Source organism: Dreissena polymorpha, chromosome 9, assembly GCF_020536995.1.
Source record: "Dreissena polymorpha isolate Duluth1 chromosome 9, UMN_Dpol_1.0, whole genome shotgun sequence".
Taxonomy (NCBI): domain Eukaryota; kingdom Metazoa; phylum Mollusca; class Bivalvia; order Myida; family Dreissenidae; genus Dreissena; species Dreissena polymorpha.
In genome coordinates, this window is record NC_068363.1 from 8,514,532 (window position 1) to 8,532,936 (window position 18,405).

The window sequence follows — 18,405 nt, forward strand, 5'->3', positions numbered from 1 at the left end:
TGCATCATGATTAATTAATGATTGAATGCGGCATGATTCTGATTTGAAAGAAGAATGATTTTCACAAAACAAATATTATAAAAATAAAAATAATGTACCAAGGTTGCAATTAATGTAAGTTAATAACAAATGATTACCAGTTTTAACATAGTATGTCTAAAATAAGACTAATTGATGTCAAAAGGTTAATCTGTTAAGAAAAGTCAAACATATTAGTGTTCTCACAACACCCTCTTGTTAAGGACAACACACATGCAAACTATACCACAACAATTAATTCACTAAGACAGTCAATGGCAAGTAAACCATTAGTATGTGGAATTTTATAATTAAAATAATATTTTAAACATACTCACAAATACCATTTCCAATGGTTAACAACATTTTACAATAGTAAACATCAGCATGAAAATTTTCTTTTTCTTTTTCTACATGCTCATCAAATTTAAATTATTATTAAATAATTCTTCATAACTTTTTTCCTAAGATTTAAGCTGTATTACCAATTTAATTTCACCAGAGTAAAGTGAAGAACACATGCAGTGTCACATTGGTGTTAAAACTAAAATTATTGTTGGGTACATTTATAATTTTATTCAATTTCTATTTTGACTCTCTACTTGAAATTTTACTTGAATTAAGTAAACAGTTACTCATTCTGACCTTAAAATGAACGTATAATTACATTAAGGGCAATAATTCAAGGCCATAATTCCTAAATGCCTGGTGGAATTTGGCTGGTTATTAAATTAGGCCTAAATTTTATGCTAATCAACATTAGATCAAAAAGATCGTAAATAATCTGATAAAAAGTGTGTGAGCCAGCGAGTGGAAACCAAAAAGGGCGAAATGACACAGTGACGGACTGACTGATAGACAGAGCGTTCACTCTATGCCTCCCTTCCATGACATCAGAAGACATTGATTTCAGCAATTCTAAGTCAGTTTGTTAAGACCAAAATTCAGGGTAACAAGAGCTGTCACCATAGGATGACTTATGCCCCCTATAAACGCTTGATGGAAGTAATGAGCTTTTTTCGAAACCTAAACGCAGATTTCGAAACCTAAACACTGATTTCGAAACCTAAACATGGACCCTTAGTTCAAGGTCAAGGTCACAGGGGTCAAAATTTGTGTGCGTATGAAAAGGCCTTGTCCATATACACATGCATACCAAATATGAAGGTCATATGTCAAGGGACATAGAAGTAATGAGCATTTTTCGAAACCTTAAGGCAGATTTCGAAACCTAAACGCGGCCCCTAAGTTCAACGTCAAGATCACAGGGGTCAAAATTTTTGTGCATATGGAAAGGCCTTGTCCATATACACTTGCATACCAAATATGAAATATATATCTCAAGGGACATAGAAGTTGAGCATTTTTCTAAACCTTAACACAGATTTCGAAACCTAAACGCGAACCGTAAGTTCAATGTCAAGGTCACAGGGGTCAAAATTTTGTGTATGGAAAGGCCTTGTCCATATACACATGCAAACCAAATATGAAGGTTACATCTCAAGGGACATAAAAGTTATGAGCATTTTTCGAAACCTAAACGCAAAGTGTGACGGAAAGACGGACAGTCCGATCACTATATGCCCTCCTAGCGGGGGCATAAAAATCTTTCTAATCTAATTCAGCTTTATTAACACATTGGTGAATATTATCGCAAAATACTGAACTTTTATTTATTTTTAGGTTGTTATCAAGCAAAATATACTAAAATCAATATAAATGCAAACTAGGTATGTGCGTCAAACAGTGATGCCCCACACGTTAGGACACAGTCCAGTATGGATTCTACAGTTGACAAAATGACATAATTCAGGCAGAACTGGTAACTATTCTTTTTAATCATAAACACATTAAGGTCATGGAAATGTGAACGTTTGATCCTGATTCTTCCTGTACTTCGAGGAGAGTTCAAAAATGATTTGGGAATATATAAAGTGGAAAAACAGATGAAGAGCAATTATTCTGCAAAAACTTGTCAAAGCCAAAATTCTTGTCTACAGAATCATCTACACATTTAGTGTTTCAACAGTGAAAGTTTTATGGAGAAAAAAAACAGCAGTTTAAGAGTAGTTCAAAACACAAGCTTTCAATATTGTCTATTGTGGAAAAACAGCAAAAGGGCCTTAAATCTGCCATAACTTGTCACAGATAAAATGCCTCTCATTACAATCATCTACACATTAACCCTTTCAGTGCTGGAACCAAATTTTTTGGATCCACATGAGATTCCACAGAACGTGCCGTCTCATCAGGATCCAAACTGTTTGCTATTCTGATAGTATTCTTTGAACAAAAATCAAACAAAATGCTAATTTTAACAATGCAGCAGACGACTTTTTAGCAGACGACAAATTTCCCAGCATGCAAAGGCTTAAGGTTATTCAATAGAACTCTGAAAGTCTGACACAGATCCACCTAGTAGTTTTAAGTTCAAAACATAAAGCCTCAAGCCTCAGGATGTACCAATGGACGGACGGACAAGTTCAATTCGTAATGCCTCCCACTGCATAGGGGCATATAAATGTTTGCAATGTTCACCCATGAGCACATTGTTAGTAGAGGGACACCCATGCCTACCACAAACAGTACCGGTTTTACCACGGCTCCCTCAGTGTTGCTGCCCCCGACAACATCAAGAGTGTCCTCATCTGACAGGTTCAAGTCTACATCATCCATGTATTTCTTACGTTTCACGTTTCTTCCAGACCGCCTCTTGAACTGCAAACAGATTAGGTTTGGTTTCTATTTGTGTTTCAGCAGTATACCGGTCAATATAACTACAATCAGTTACCCTCATGTGTATAACTGTGGTAAGTTATCCTTCTTACATTTTTTTAATGGCAAACTTAAGCATTAAATCAGTGAAATCATTAATGCAGTGAAATATGCTATTTTTTTTCAGGCATGTTATGATGTAAAAAAAAATACCAAAATATGTGTTTTAATATTCATTCTGCGACCAAATATTCCAACATTTAGTTACATCCTAAATATTTATAAACAACCAAAAATGTCTCAATAAGGATTGTGTTGGTCAGCTAAACAATTCTTCATAGGCGATCCCCATCCTACATGCATGTTAACAATCCACAATATTCTTACATCATCATTCTCTGGAGAGGGTGGTGGGGTAATCTTCAATTCAACATCCGACCCATCAGAAGAACCATGTCTCTTCCGTTTCTTGCTCTTAATAAATGTTGCTGGTGGTCTAAAAAAAGGAACAATATTGAGCCAAATGAATCAGAATAGTTGCCTCGCATTATACCTTCTACTTTTGTTAAGAAATTCACATTTTTATTCTTAAATGGCAGTAAATTGAGGGGAAAAAAGCCAAACTTTGTTCTATTGTTATTATTTATAGTCTAAGTAGTAGTTGTTATAATGGTATTATTACTTTTGTTATTATTACAAGAAGTTTTGGAATTATAAGTTCTACCACCAAATAAACAGTAACAATATTTAAGATCATAATTCTATGAAATCATACTTCTTTGGCTTTTTCTTTTCTGATTTTGGAGTATCCTCTGCTTTTTTCTTTTTCTTCTTTGGTTTTTTCTCTTTCTCTTCTGCTACACTTGTGTCAATTTCAAGTTTTGACCCCTCATCATCCTCCGTTGCCATGGTTGTAAAGCTGTCCACAGCTGACATACTCATGATTTCATTAATGTCCTCTGCCATTTCAGGCTGTTCTTTCACTTTTTCAGCTTTTGGGGACTTTGTCTCTTTCTTTGATTTTTTCTTCTTTTTCTCTTTGGGTTCCTTTGGCTCCTTTGGTTCCTTTGGTGTTCTTTCCTTTCTTGGTGTGTATTTTCTTTTCTTTTTAGGCTTCTCTACTGTATTTTCATCCATTCCATCCAGCTCACCTAATGATGCTGGCAATTCTGGTGGTTGGAGCACATGTGGTAGACTTGAGCCAGACATCTGAGCCCTCGCAATGGCTTCAGCACAGATCTTATTTGCCTTCTCCTGCTGTGCTGAGGTTTCACTGGTTGAGTCTGGTTCACAGGGGAATGGACCTGACCCCTGTATAATGAGAGGCTGGTTTCCTGGAATGCAAGCTTTATATATACAAGGATATTCAATTTACTGAATGAACAGCATAACAAAATACAAGGAGATTTTGACTCTTAGTAATTATTTATACTTTAATTCAAAGCTGATGCTTGTGATAAAAAGAAAGGAATATTATATAATTTAAGTACTGAAGCACTATGTGGAACACAATTTTATAATAATGACAATTTTACTAATATTTAAACAATTACGGAATTTAATGCAAAAAAGCTCAAACATTCAAATTGATTACACAACAGTAATTCCAATTTAAAATTGTTAAAAGGAAATCTTATTGAATTTTTGTTACTCTTGGTGAAGGACATGAATCTGTTGTTTCAGGGGTGTCAATAAATCATAATGCATCAATTGTCCATTGCATAAATTCAGTTCGCCACTGCCCATGGGATATAGAGTTCATTCTGCACAAGTTTCCCTTGACCCTTTATGTAATTTCAAACAATCCATCCAAAACAAATATAAGTTTTCCAGTACTGCTATTAAAAATAGCTTGGTTAATGTTTAATCTGAACTTATCTATTTCAGCTAGATTGTGTCAAAAGCAAAGGATAGTTGAAGCAAATTTGTTTGAGCGCTTGGGAAAACCAGTACAAAATGCCCAACTATAAAATTCATGGGAATGCTCCTAAAAGTATGGAACAAGAAACCGTTGGTGACGGGTGATGCTCCCCAAAAGTTTTTTTTGGTCACAATATTGCACTATATATTCAGATAAAAGGAAACGTCTTGAGGGCACAGTAGTTGGGGGGACAAGAATTTTTGTATAGAAAATTTCAAAGGGCCATAACTCAGTGAAAAATCATCCGACCAGAACCCGCTGAAAATATGCACAGCTCCTCTTGGTAGTGAAGCTTCCCATAAAGTTTCATTGAATTCCGGTCATTAGTTGCTGAGAAATAGCCCGGACACAAATTGTGCACGGACGCACACACGCACGGACAGACGAAGCGGCGATTATATATAAATTTGGGGGAGCATAATCAATCCCCATAGCCAACATCCCATTGCACCACTGTTACCAAATAAAAGCTACAAAACATGAAATAGAGAACATAAAAACTATCCCCTAACCTGGCTGGCCCTGTCGTATGATGATCTGTTGAGGAGCCTGCACCGAGCCGTTCAGCACTGGCTGAGGTAGAGACGTGAGGGTGGGCATGTTTGGAGCCCCAGGGTGGGTCAGGGGACCCCCGTGCTGCTGGCTACTGGGCATTCTCATCACCCCCTGCTGCTGTTGCTGAGACTGGAATGAAGTAGGTGGAATTGAATGGTTTTATTGCTGTAATTCATCAAGGGTGTGACTTCAGCACTTAGGCAGGAAAGGATCTTTATACACCATCAAGGAGTACGCAAACTTATTTTGAATCAAATTAAGCTAATGAAATCATTATTTGTTTGCCTAAAAAACGATGAATCCATCAACTATAGACATAATATCTGAGGCAATATGAAAGACCAATAATATTCTTTCAATTTTTTTCTGTTAAAAATGTAATTTACAAGACCTCATTTTTTACATAACAAGACTATTGCCAAGCAATAGATGTCCCCTACCAGTACCACCATTGTCAGATAAAAAAAAATAAATTATTTGTTGCCATGGCAACCAGAATTTTTATGTAGGAACAAAATGAAATGACGTGCACAATGTCCATACTGCCATCTATCCATGTTTCAAGTTTCATGAAAACATATAAAGAACTTTTAAAGTTATCGCAGGTTCCAGAAAAGTGTGACAGACTCACAGAAAGACGCACAGAGCAAATCACTCCCCTCCAATGAAACCGGTAGGGGACAATTAAGTATTCCCCAATTCTAAATGTATTGAATAACTTTTTTTTACAAACAAGATATGTGTTTGTCAGAAACACTATGTCCCCTTTGCACCGCTTTGAAGCTATATATTTGACCTTTGACCTTGAAGGATGACCTTGACCTTTCACCACTCAAAATGTGCAGCTTCATGAGATACACATGCATGCCAAATATCAAGTTGCTATCTTCAATATTGCAAAAGTTATTGCAAATGTTAAAGTTGGCCCAAACAAACAAACAAACCAACAGACAGGGCAAAAACAATATGTCCCCCACTACAGTGGTGGGGGACATAAAAATAAAGCCCATGCCAATCTCCTAGCCTGACTTAATTTTTTTTATCCTATTATAATGTATTCAAATATTTGATTTATAAGCATCTAGATGCAAATATCTGAACCCTGAATGTGAGCTAAAAACGTTATGTTCTTTCTCATCACAAAAACACTATAATTTGTTTCTTTTATGCATCTTTAAAGAAGTGGGATAAAGCAATATACCGTAATTACTCTAAGTTTTCTGACACCCCGTTTTTTGGACAGTATATTTTACAGCTCTATTTAATAAATTTATTTCCTGTTTTCGCTTATCTGGGACCCTTCGATAAACCCGATAAAGGTCATAAAACCTGGCATAAAATGCCCTGAGGGCACTTATTATGGACCATAACAATTACCTAATTGGGAAGATTAGCATGTATACCAGTAATAAACAATGGTTTCAACCAACAGCATTTGAAATGATATCGTATTCAGGAAGCAGTATGGTTGTTCTTTTTATAACCTTTTATATATCATTTCAGGTAAGAGATTGCAAATAAGTAAAGTGGTATTTATTTAAAGCAGAAAAAGGAGAGTACAACACAATGCAATTATTGCACATTTATTAATTGGTATAACTATAATATAATAACTGACAAACAAATATAACATATATGTCTCTTAAATTTCGGACACTTGTACTATTTGAATATTTTTCGTATCTTAATTTTCGGACACTAAAAAAAACAACATCATTTTAAAGTATCCAAAAACTTAAATTACGGTAATAATGACTTCATACAGTAATTTTGTTGTTTACAGTTGTTTATCTTTACAGTATATATAGAGAACATTTTTGTTATGGGTTCCTGTGGCGTAAAAACTGTATCCAAAGATGCAATGATGGATTTTGCTTTTCTCTGTGTCAAACAGGTTTGTGAATATTGCTATTGTCAAAGTGTTTGTGAAAATTGTCTTGGATGATTTATTTTATCATTGTAAGAAAAAAACACATATGAGGAAATAAAGACACAATTTTCTCAATTTTAAAACCACGAAACCAAAAAACGGATTGCATAACTAGAAACAAGGGAAGTTACATATTGAATATCACTTAAACCATTATGAATCATTCTCAAATATAAAAAAGCTACTAGATTTGAGTCCAAACTTAACAAGGGACACTGAGCATTGATTATTTGAAAAAAACAACAAATGCAAAACATGAAGACTGGTAAAACAGAATCACAAAAGCTAACAGATATCAAAATGTATTTCACAAAAGTTACCAGAGACATAAAGCAGGACATATGATATTCTAATTTGGGTGAATAACTATTCAAATAATTTCCACAAAAACGATTAAGACATCTGCTATCTTAAAGCAAGATCAAACATTAATCAGCGTTTTTATACGTATAAATACTGAAAGACTTGCTTTAATTTCCTCCTGTGCATTTGGCTACACTTATGCAATTTTCAGCAGGTAGCACTTGTTTACCTATGTTATCTTCCAACATGTACATAAATCACAAACATATGAAAACATGAATGCGGTAAAAACAGGCCCAACCTTAAACAAGGTTTAACAACCTCAACACTTCATTAAACCCAACATATTTTTAGAACACGTTAAATATTGATTCATGCACAAATAATAAATCTAGGAGTGTAGTTGATGGTAATGTCCTGATGAAAAAACAGAGAAAAAAGCCCCCCCCCCCTTAGTAAATGTGCGCGAATGCATCAGCTCAATTCACAAATTTATGTTCGAACACAATATATTCATTCTATGCTCATCATGTTTGAATCCTCTACTTAACTACTAAACAAAAACACATATGTATATAAATATAACAGGATGTGAGAAATGCCACCAAAGCAGTATATTTACGCTTGTAAGAGAAATGACAAGTTCAACTTTATTTTGTTCCCTTGACTTTTGATTGAACTATGGGGTTGTACGCAATGAAAGTCTATACATGTACATGTACTAGAGTTGGGATCTTTACCAGGCAGTCAGTTGTACCCAATACATTGTCTGTTCATAAAGAATATTAACCCAAAATACAATTGAAATCCTTCCTCACATTAAAATTACAGAACAAACAAAAAATGTGTTTGTCAGAAACACTATGTCCCCTTCTGCACCGCTTTTTTTTTTTACCTTTGACCTTGAAGGATGACCTTGAACTTGACCTTTCACCACTCAAAATGTGCAGCTCCATGAGATACACATGCATGCCAAATATCAAGTTGCTATCTTCAATATTGCAAAAGTATTCATAAAATTAGCGATTTTGGCCACATATATTTGACCTCTGACCTTGAAGGATGACCTTGACCTTTCACCACTCAAAATGTGCAGCTCCATGAGATACATATGCATGCCAAATATCAAGTTTCTATCTTCAATATTGCAAAAGTTATTGCAAATGTTAAAGTTGGCGCAAACCAACAGACCAACCAACAGACAGGGCAAAAACAATATGTTCCCCACTATAGTGGGTGGGGGACATAAAAAAATACCTGGATGTACAGAAAATGCAATAGCACACCCAACCACCCATCCACTAACATACTGACAGATGGTGAGACTACTATTAACCTTCTTTGATTGTATAAACAATACAAAACTATAGAAAGCAAATTTACTTCCTTAAAACTAAGGAAATTTTCATATTATGTAACATCTTGAAGTAAATGTATTATTATATAGTATTAAGTCACAACATTCAAGTTCTTAAAACTTAAAAAAAAACTATTCAAACTCACACCAAAGCTTGGAACAAGTCCTTTATATTTCACACTGACACTCATTTATCCATCTGTATGAAACACTTCACATCACAATTATTTCAGTTGTTACACATTAAATACTGCACTATGCTTTATGTAATCAAATTTCCCATGTACATCTCATTTCAAACAAAGAGCCTCTTAAGTTTGACAGTGCAGCATGTGTCTCTCAATACAAACTATATTTAGAGAAAATGATTGTGGCAGATATTCTGATATTGATGATAACAACTGTATTGTGCAGACGAAAAATCAATATCCATCCACATAATCACCACCTTTAAAGTATTTCAGATACTATGATAAGGAAACTTTAGCACAACATTTAACTGTACTGGGTGTTTCCGAACCTTAAAAAAACTTTAAAACATCCAATAATCAATGCGTCACCAATAATACCATAAAAAAAACACAACATTTAAACCTTGTAAAACTGTATGTTTATGACATAAAATTCAGTGCAGATATCTCTTTTAAAAGACAGATGGTCATATACATGTACTGATCATCTCAATTTCCTACTTATTTAGTCACAAACAAAATTTCATTCACCCTGAAGTGTCTAACAATCACAGGTTATTTCCCTTGTTTTGTAACCCAATCATACATGCAGCATTTTAATAAGTTACTGACTCAGGTTTAACAGAAAAATGTTTAATCTGGTACACATTCCCTTCTTTGTCCTCTTGTATAATCAGCACTCCATCCACTTAAACTTTTAACAGTGTACACGATCCCTTCATCTAACATTAATGCAGAGTTTTCATCAAATTACAACAGCTGTATTTCAGCTTTTCAACAATTTCCTCCATCAAACAAATTTACCAAGTACCCAATAAAATGGCGAAGACACTGGCTTTTGTCCTGAGCAGAAACTAAAATCAATAGTTACAAACATCATCTATCCATGTGCTTACTTCATATTAATTTTACTGCATGATTAGAAAAATCAATTCTACATCACAATCAAACACACAAAAGCAGCTGCATTGAATTATGGGTAAATATTTGGTTTCAAGGCGTTATTTAAGCAAATAAGGACATACTGTCTCTAAATATAGCTGTAAACTTTTGACACAATAATTCATGTTTTGCTATTATAGTTGAATAAGTGTAGCATAAAATTGGTGTGCATGAACATTTATAATGACAATTTTCAATGATTCAAGTATATAATAAATCACCACTGCCCTGTCACATGTTATCATCTGGATTCTAAACATCCTATTATTTGTGGATCTGTCATGTGTGAACACAAAGACAATTCTTATGTATAAAGAGATATTTAACAAATTCAAATAATGTCATTTGCATTTGGGATAAATAATTCAACAAGAATCCTACAATTAAGAGTTTTATGAAATTGGTGTGTACCTAGTCATGATTGCATGGTGAAGCTAATCTACAATACTTTAGAAACCTAAAATTGTTTTCATTTCTGAAAACATTTAAAATCAGGTGCATTTCTACATTATTCTGACAAAGTTTTTTTAATGGAAGCCATTTTGAGTATTGCAAATTGGCAAGGGACTTAAAGTAGGTAATACCACATTTCTCAATCATTTCTTCAAACAAACTGGCCATATCTCTTTGCCTTTTTGCGCTAACCATTAAATTTAAAGACATGCAAAATCTTCTTTCTGTTCAAATAAAAAATGTTTTTATGACGAAATTAATTCACAGTTTCTGGATTTCATAAAAATGCTGCAATGAGACCAGAAATTATGTCAATTTAAGAAATGGGCTGCCTTATGCTAAAATGAATCTCATGCCAAACAACATCAGTAAAGCTATAGACAAGCCTTCCCTGCAGCCACCCGGTCCACTGATGACACCAAACAATTTGTGCATGACTCTGCGAACAGGGTAGTTCCTGACCAGATTGCGCAACTGCAAAAGGCTCGTCTGAAGCTAAGCTGGCCACATATGGCATAGAGCCCATTTTCATACAACACATCTCAAATCATCTGTTAAACGGCTAATTATTGGTATTTTGTTAGTTAAAAAAACAACAGGTAGAATAATTTATGATATCCGGTAATTGTGTAGTATCAAAATCTAAAGTATTTTATTCCAAAAAAATATTGTTATTCATCAACGATTACTATGTTGTGTAGTCCTTCCATTTTGACCAGTTGTTCGATAATTTCTTTAAGTCTTAAAATCATACTTCAACACTATAACAAGAAATGCCTTAAAGGAACTTGTTAACCGATAGGTAAATCAGCAACATTAAAAAAATTGTTTCAGATTTGAAAATATTTGTTTGTAGTTCTGTTATTTGCAAGGAAACAGTAATACTGAACATTTACCATTCTGTAAAATATCAATTATATGCATCTTTTGATGATTTCAAAATCTGAAAATTATAAAGCGTTACAAACATGAAACGATTGCACAACATATATAATGTATTAAATACATAAGAATCTGTATCAGCATGGATAGCTGAGTGGTTTAAGCATTAGACTCAAAGGGTTAGTGGTTCGAGCCCACTTTTTTTCTTGCTTTAATTTTAGTCTTGTTTTATACTGGAGCTTTTTAATCCCAAATTTTGCCTTCATCACTTTAAAGCATTTAATGACAAATTTCAAAACATGCCAAAATCTGTGAATAAGTCCCTTTAACACACACATAGTTAAAACTAAATGCACATTTCAGCACAATAATAACTGTTTACTACATTAACAAATTGTTACCTTGACATAACCAGGGCATGTGCTAGTTCTCAACATGAGTTTCAATAAAACAATTGAGAGTTCATTCTCAAGTTATTAAGCGGAAACCTTTTCCAACGCTCAAGACAAATATTTGTAATGAGAGGTAAACATATGCTGACTTTCTGAATTGTGCAGTTAAATGTACACTCACTTTTGATTTGAACAGGTAGGTTAATACTAACATCTGGCCCCGTGTTCACAAAACATTTTTTGCAATCGAAAATCGATTTTGCTTGTCATTGAAAATGGATTTCCATTGTAGTTGATAGGCAAAAATGAAAATCGATGTCAGTTAAAATCGATTTTCGATTGCAAAATCGTTTTGTGAACACGGGGCCTGAATTGTTTGTTAGTGTACTCAAATTTTTGCATTGTTCTGGAAAATGTTCATTTCATTCTGAATTGTGGGAGTAAGTGTACAGTACACTCAATTCTAAATTGTGGGGTTAAATGTACACTAACTTCTTCCTTATGCATGTGAGTAAACTCTATTTTGAATTGTGCAGGTAAGTCTTGTATTACCCATGCATTGTGCAGGTAAGTTTTCTATCACTTCTGAATTGTGCAGGTAAGTTTTCTATAACATCTGAATTGTGCAGGTAAGTTTTCTATAACATCTTAATTGTGCAGGTAAGTTTTCTATCACTTCTGAATCGTGCAGGTAAGTTTTCTATAACATCTGAATTGTGCAGGTAAGTTTTCTATAACATCTGAATTGTGCAGGTAAGTTTTCTATAACATCTGTATTGTGCAGGTAAGTTTTCTTTAACATCTAAATTGTGCAGGTAAGTTTTCTAAAACATCTGAATTGGGCAGGTAAGTTTTTAATAACATCTGAAGTGTGCAGGTAAGTTTTCTATAACATCTGAATTGTGCAGGTAAGTTTTCTATCAGTGTCCGACAAATCCATTGCCCGGAGCCCGGGGGCTACCGAAATTTTCCATCGGGCTACTGAAATTTTCCGGCTGACGCCCGCCGGGCTACTTTAAATCTATAAGAGTGGTAGCCCGGTTTATTGACAGACAAACGTAGAATAAACACGCTGACCATGTGTTTGTACAATGTGTATTGCTTATTATCAAAGTTCAATCAATTATCTAATCAGTCACCGATCACTTGCGGTAATGTCGTAAACAGTAACAGTGTATTTTAATCATCCAATCAGAATCAATATTTGTCGTCTGCTAATAACATAATGAGAGCCGGTTGGATAGTTGGCGCACATGATGCAACATCATTTCGCAGTTTGGAATTCTTTGTTAACCGCAACAATGAGTAATAGCGACAATGTTTTTGTCGTTAAATATCCAAGGACGCCGAACATTAAATAAATCAAAACAATAGCGGATTCTTCAAAAACGGTAACGAAACCGAAAATGAATATTAATACCAATGGTGTGAACGCAGTTAACACCTGCTTATTAGTTTGCATAGTCAATTAATAATTGGATTAATCGACTGTTAATCAATAATCCCATATATGCCCGATGTATATTTTTAAAACCAAATTATGGGTGGGTAATATAGACGATAAGAGTCATAAACACAAACGTTTGAAATTTTCTAAAGTGTCAAATGAATTTCGGCATATGGTTCTATTTAAAGATATGATGAAATAAGCTCCCAATCAGGACTGTTGTATTGCAACATGCGTAAATCACTTGCCACGGTTTGCACGCGTTGTGTACACAGGTGGAAGTAACGTACCCTGGATAGTATTTTTTTAGGAGCCCAATATATTCAAATAACAAGGGCTGTTTGTAAAACATGCATGCCCCCCTATATGGGCTTTAAGTTGTAGTAGCAGCTATTGTGTGAATACGTTTTTTGTCACTGTGAACGGTGGTGGTGGTGGTGGTGGTGGTGGTGTAGTAGTAGTAGTAGTAGTAGTAGTAGTAGTAGTAGTAGTAGTAGTAGTAGTAGTAGTAGTAGTAGTAGTAGTAGTAAGTAGTAGTAGTAGTAGTAGAAGTAGTAGTAGTAGTAGTAGTAGTAGTAGTAGTAGTAGTAGTAGTAGAAGTAGTAGTAGTAGTAGTAGTAGTAGTAGTAGTAGTAGTAGTAGTAGTAGTAGTAGTAGTAGTAGTAGTAGCAGTAGCAGTAGCAGTAACAGTAGCAGCAGCAGCAGTAGCAGCATTACAATACCAATACTTAAGAATGATCAAATGGGAAAAGGTAACCTAGCACTGCCAGTAAATATGGGGCTCATTTACAGGTCAGATTTGGAATCTCTGCTGTAAAATGAGATTTTGAATGAATTAAAGGGAGGCAAATCTGTAATAAAAAGAACATGCATAAAACATAGTTGTTTCCCTTGTTTGAACCATGCTAAATCCTTATAATGCCTATTTCCAGTTTTTGTGACCTTCACCTGTGACCTTGACCTTTGACCTTGTGACCTCAAAATCAATAGGGGTCATCTACAAGTCATGATCAATGTACCTATGAAGTTTCATGATCCTAGCCCCAAGCGTTCTTGAGTTATCATCCGGAAACCACCTGGTGGACGGACCGACATACCGACCGACCTACCGACCGACATGAGCAAAGCAATATACCCCCTCTTCTTCGAAGGGGGGCATAAATATATAAAATCATGTTTAATGAGAAAAAAGATTGACAAAGAGCCATGAAAAAAAAAACACCATCTGATCGGTCGATAACCAAGCAATATTTCCAGTCCGTTTGTCAACCCGAATAAATCTTCGACATACTTTCAAACAATATTTTTTTAGTTTTTGCCCCTTAATCGATAGCTCGCGTCCTATTCCTTTAAAACAACGAGACGTGTCAAATAATACATGCATATGCAACCACTTACCCCTAAAAAGTAATTCCAAAAGTTTATATTTTCTTTGCAACAACTGTTTTAAGTCTAAATTTGATTTACTTGAAAACGAAAGTAGCCATCGCTCTTGAACCCGGCTAACCAGTGAATTACAATGACAGAGCCAGGCACAGAAATATCCAATCAACAACAACAACGACGTTTTAACAAATGTAAATAAATGAAAAATACTTATCATTCTGATTGTTATGAAATTAGTTTTTAGGGGTAAGTGGTTGCATATGCATGCATTATTTATCACGCTTCGTTGTTTTAAAGGAATAGGACGCAAGCTATCGATTAACGGGCAAAAACTAAAGAATATTGTTTGAAAGTCTGTCGAAGATTTATACGGGTTGACAAACGGACTGGAAATATTGCTTGGTTATCGATCGACTGTGAGTTAACGGCTGGACAGATTTTTTTGAAGTTAACTTTTTTTTAAAGGTTGTCCAATTGCCCATAGGAGGATCAAGGGATGCTTTGGATAAAGCTGTTTTTGACATTTTTGCGGCCCGCGAAGACAGGTCTATGATAAATTCTAGTTAATGACCTTGTTATGATTCCAATATCAGAGGGTGGGGATTTTTTTTCACGGCTCTTTGTAAAAAAAAAATATTCTCTTTAAACATGATTGTATATATTTATTTGAATAAATTGGGCTCCTAACAAAAACAAAAAAAAAATACTTCCACCTGTGGTTGTGTACAGCTATTTAAGGTTACCAAATTCTACATTTAATAAATTAAGTTCTTTGTCCAGATAAAAAGCGCGCGAAAATTGGCGTGGGTGTATTTATTTGTAAATAAAAATTTCATAGCGGGTACAACATTGAGATCATTTAATTTCCATTAAAAGTTTCGTTGTGAATTTCAACTAAAATACCGGGGTATCTCGCGAATTATTTGGCATTGACATTTCCTCTAAATAAAATAAAATGTAAACACACTGTATCGTTACCTTAACGCGATATCAGTTCCTTCATTATTGAAACAATTATTGTAATGTATACTGACTGCACACAAGTGTCGTAACATACGGATGCAATACGTAAATTCGGACAGTACTTAAAGTCGAACACGAGTAAATAAATGATTTAATACTCTTGATTTCTTAAAACTCGGTATTTGTTGTTAAAAAGGGCAATTGCATTGATTAACACCATACCAGTCAATCGTATTGATCATCTAAACGCTTTATTTACGTTTCCGACTTAACATGCTGTCCGAATTTAAGTACACGTACATGTGCACATACATGTAATATCTACATGTAGTATATTTTCTTTGGTACATTTACATTTAAGTACACGGTGCCTGTACTGTAACATTAATTTACTATATTGACTGTGTACATCAGACTACTTGCTGTATTATGTATATGTATGTATACATATTATGTATATCTAAATGAAGAAATTAAATAAAAATGAAAACCTGCCTCTTATCATTTTGTAGGAAACATTTATGGGCTACCAAATATTTTTATTGGTAGCCCAGTGGGCTACCTGAAAATAAGAAATTTGTCGGACACTGTTTCTATATCATCTTAAATGTGCAGACAGGTTTTCATATAACAAATGAATTGTGCAGGTTAGTGTTCCTTTACCTCTGAATCGTGCAGAAAACTCTTCTATAACTTCTGAATTGTGCAGGCAAGCATTCTTTTACTTCTTAATTTTGCAGGTTGTGTTCCATTACTTTGGTATTGGGTGGGTAAGTTAATACTCCCTTCTGAACTGTGCCATAATGTGAACATGAATTGTAAAGTGTTACTAGAATCTCTTCTAAATTGTGTGTGTGTGGGGGGGGGGGGGAGTGTAAACCCACTACTTATTGGGTTGGTTAGGTTACACACCACACATTCCTCAAGCTTGTGCAAAGTGAACACTTAAGGTAGAATACCCGTAATGGTCATAACATGGTATCAAACTTTGCTTATGGTATAGGCAATATACACATTCTGACTAACTCATATGCAAATTTTCAGCAAGTTTGACCATCAATTACTTGACTTCTGGCCTTTTACGTATAGATAGCCCTCGCAGCTTTTTTTTTGCACTTGCAAAGTTGGGGTAGGGTTATTTAATGCAAATAAAAGTACTTTTTAGTCATATCTATTGCCTGAAATGTATTTTGCACAATACTATATAAATATATAGATAAAACAATGTACATAAAACAAGTTTCATGAATATATTTTTTTCAACATCTAATAAATTACCACACCCCACATTATACCCCGCTCACTCGCCCCTACCCCCCCCCCAAAAAAAAATTAATTTTTTTTAAACATCTAATAAATTACCACACCCTACATTTCAAACACAATTATTTTCCCGCATATTTACTTTCATTATATTGAATTTTGATGAAAGCACGTTGTGCTCATGTGAGTTTAAAAAAAGAAAAGAAAATTATTTTTTTACAATTTGGGAAATTCCTCTCTCCATTTTGGGAAAAAATGACCTTATTTTCTGTTGGGAAGGGGCCGAATTTCGTTATTTATATAAGGGTGAAAAGCCCTAGGCAAATAGCTTAGTTCAGGCTATTCTGCGAGTATTGAAGCTGAAAATAACAAAGGGCAATAACTCTGTATGTACTGCAGAGTCATTGTTCTTAACCACAGCATTTTGTCTTTTCTCTTGAAGCCACCAATAATTATAAGACAATTCATTTGAAAAACTTTTAAACTTGCAGCTAAGTCCAAAATAAGATACAAAGTTCAACAAAACCTGCAAAAGACAATAACTCCATACTACTGAAAAGAGTGTTATGGTTTTGGTACTCTTCCTCTCCTCTCTAAAATTCCTCTAAATGTCTCTGAGAGCAGAGGGCAATAACTCAATAACACAAACTGATAAGAGAGTTGAAGATCTTGCAAACTCCACTTTCTCTAAAATGTTGTTTAATAATGTATAATTTCTATTTTAATACATGTAACACTAAAAGAGCTATTTTCTGCTCATGAACATTCACTTAAAGGCAATTAATCTGTAAATCCTTATGATAGAGTTATGATTACAGCAAGTGGGAAATAACCAGTCCCGTGAAAATTGGGGGAAAAATAGCTCACAAATCACTGAAATTTAAAATATTGACACAGTTAAATCTTCAGATTGGGAATTTGTGTCATTTCTTGGTACATAATTACATTCAGCCCTCTAAATATTCTTGTTCAGTGTCAGTGCTAATTGTGTTTCTTCACTTGCAAATAATGCCCTTTTGTAACGAAATTAAGGCAGTTTTCCTACCTTTTGGACAGCATTTGAGAATTTTGTAGTTTTTTCTCAATTTGGAAGGTGCTTTTTACAGGTACTTAATAAACAAGAATAAACAATGTGTATTTCTGGTGAGTACAATGTGAAATATTTTAAACCATCCGTTACACCTCATGTGTATTTGTCATTATATAAAAATGTTATAAAGATCATCTGAAATTAATTTAAATTGACGAACCATACCGTATTAGAATACACCTGACCAAAAATGTAGAGACAAGTCTTTTGCACATGAATTAAAATATGCATATTGTTTGACTGCAGAAAATGAAAACCAGTAATATAGCAAATGCATAATCAATATATAATTCTGGTAACATATTGTTTTACAAAATGCTATTGCAGTGCATTACTTAACTCATCGATAATTTGAAATGTCAAGATGGCGGACATTTGCAACATTTTGTAGATTTGTAAGTTATGGAAAGTAGCGAATAGGTTTCGTCAGTTACCTTTCTATTCTGTGCCAGCCACTAACCAATCAGATAATTAATTAAGACTGGGCCAAATCGTGACAGAGTGCACATTAATTTTCCAGAATGCAGAGAAAGCTATAGCAATATTTGTTATCAAATGGTGGCGCACTACAACAAACTTGTCCCTACACCCCCTCTC

The 18,405-nt window shown here is 34.4% G+C and overlaps 1 protein-coding gene across 10 annotated transcripts in view; it reads right to left on the reverse strand.

Annotated features, from left to right (window-relative positions):
• The window catches only part of LOC127843780 (chromodomain-helicase-DNA-binding protein 8-like), a 90,940-nt gene that overhangs the window by 55,275 nt on the left and 17,260 nt on the right, over window positions 1–18,405 (reverse strand). For 7 of the 10 annotated variants that reach the window (XM_052373562.1, XM_052373568.1, XM_052373564.1 and 4 more), the window contains exons 5-8: window positions 5,167–5,338; window positions 3,509–4,067; window positions 3,121–3,229; window positions 2,596–2,736 (exon numbers count right to left, since the gene is read on the reverse strand). In XM_052373562.1, the coding sequence (XP_052229522.1) occupies window positions 2,596–2,736; window positions 3,121–3,229; window positions 3,509–4,067; window positions 5,167–5,338 (981 nt within the window). Of the gene's footprint in view, window positions 1–2,595; window positions 2,737–3,120; window positions 3,230–3,508; window positions 4,068–5,166; window positions 5,339–8,945; window positions 9,213–18,405 lie in introns of those variants that run through there. The other 3 variants (XM_052373571.1, XM_052373565.1, XM_052373563.1) reach the window with 3 other exon arrangements.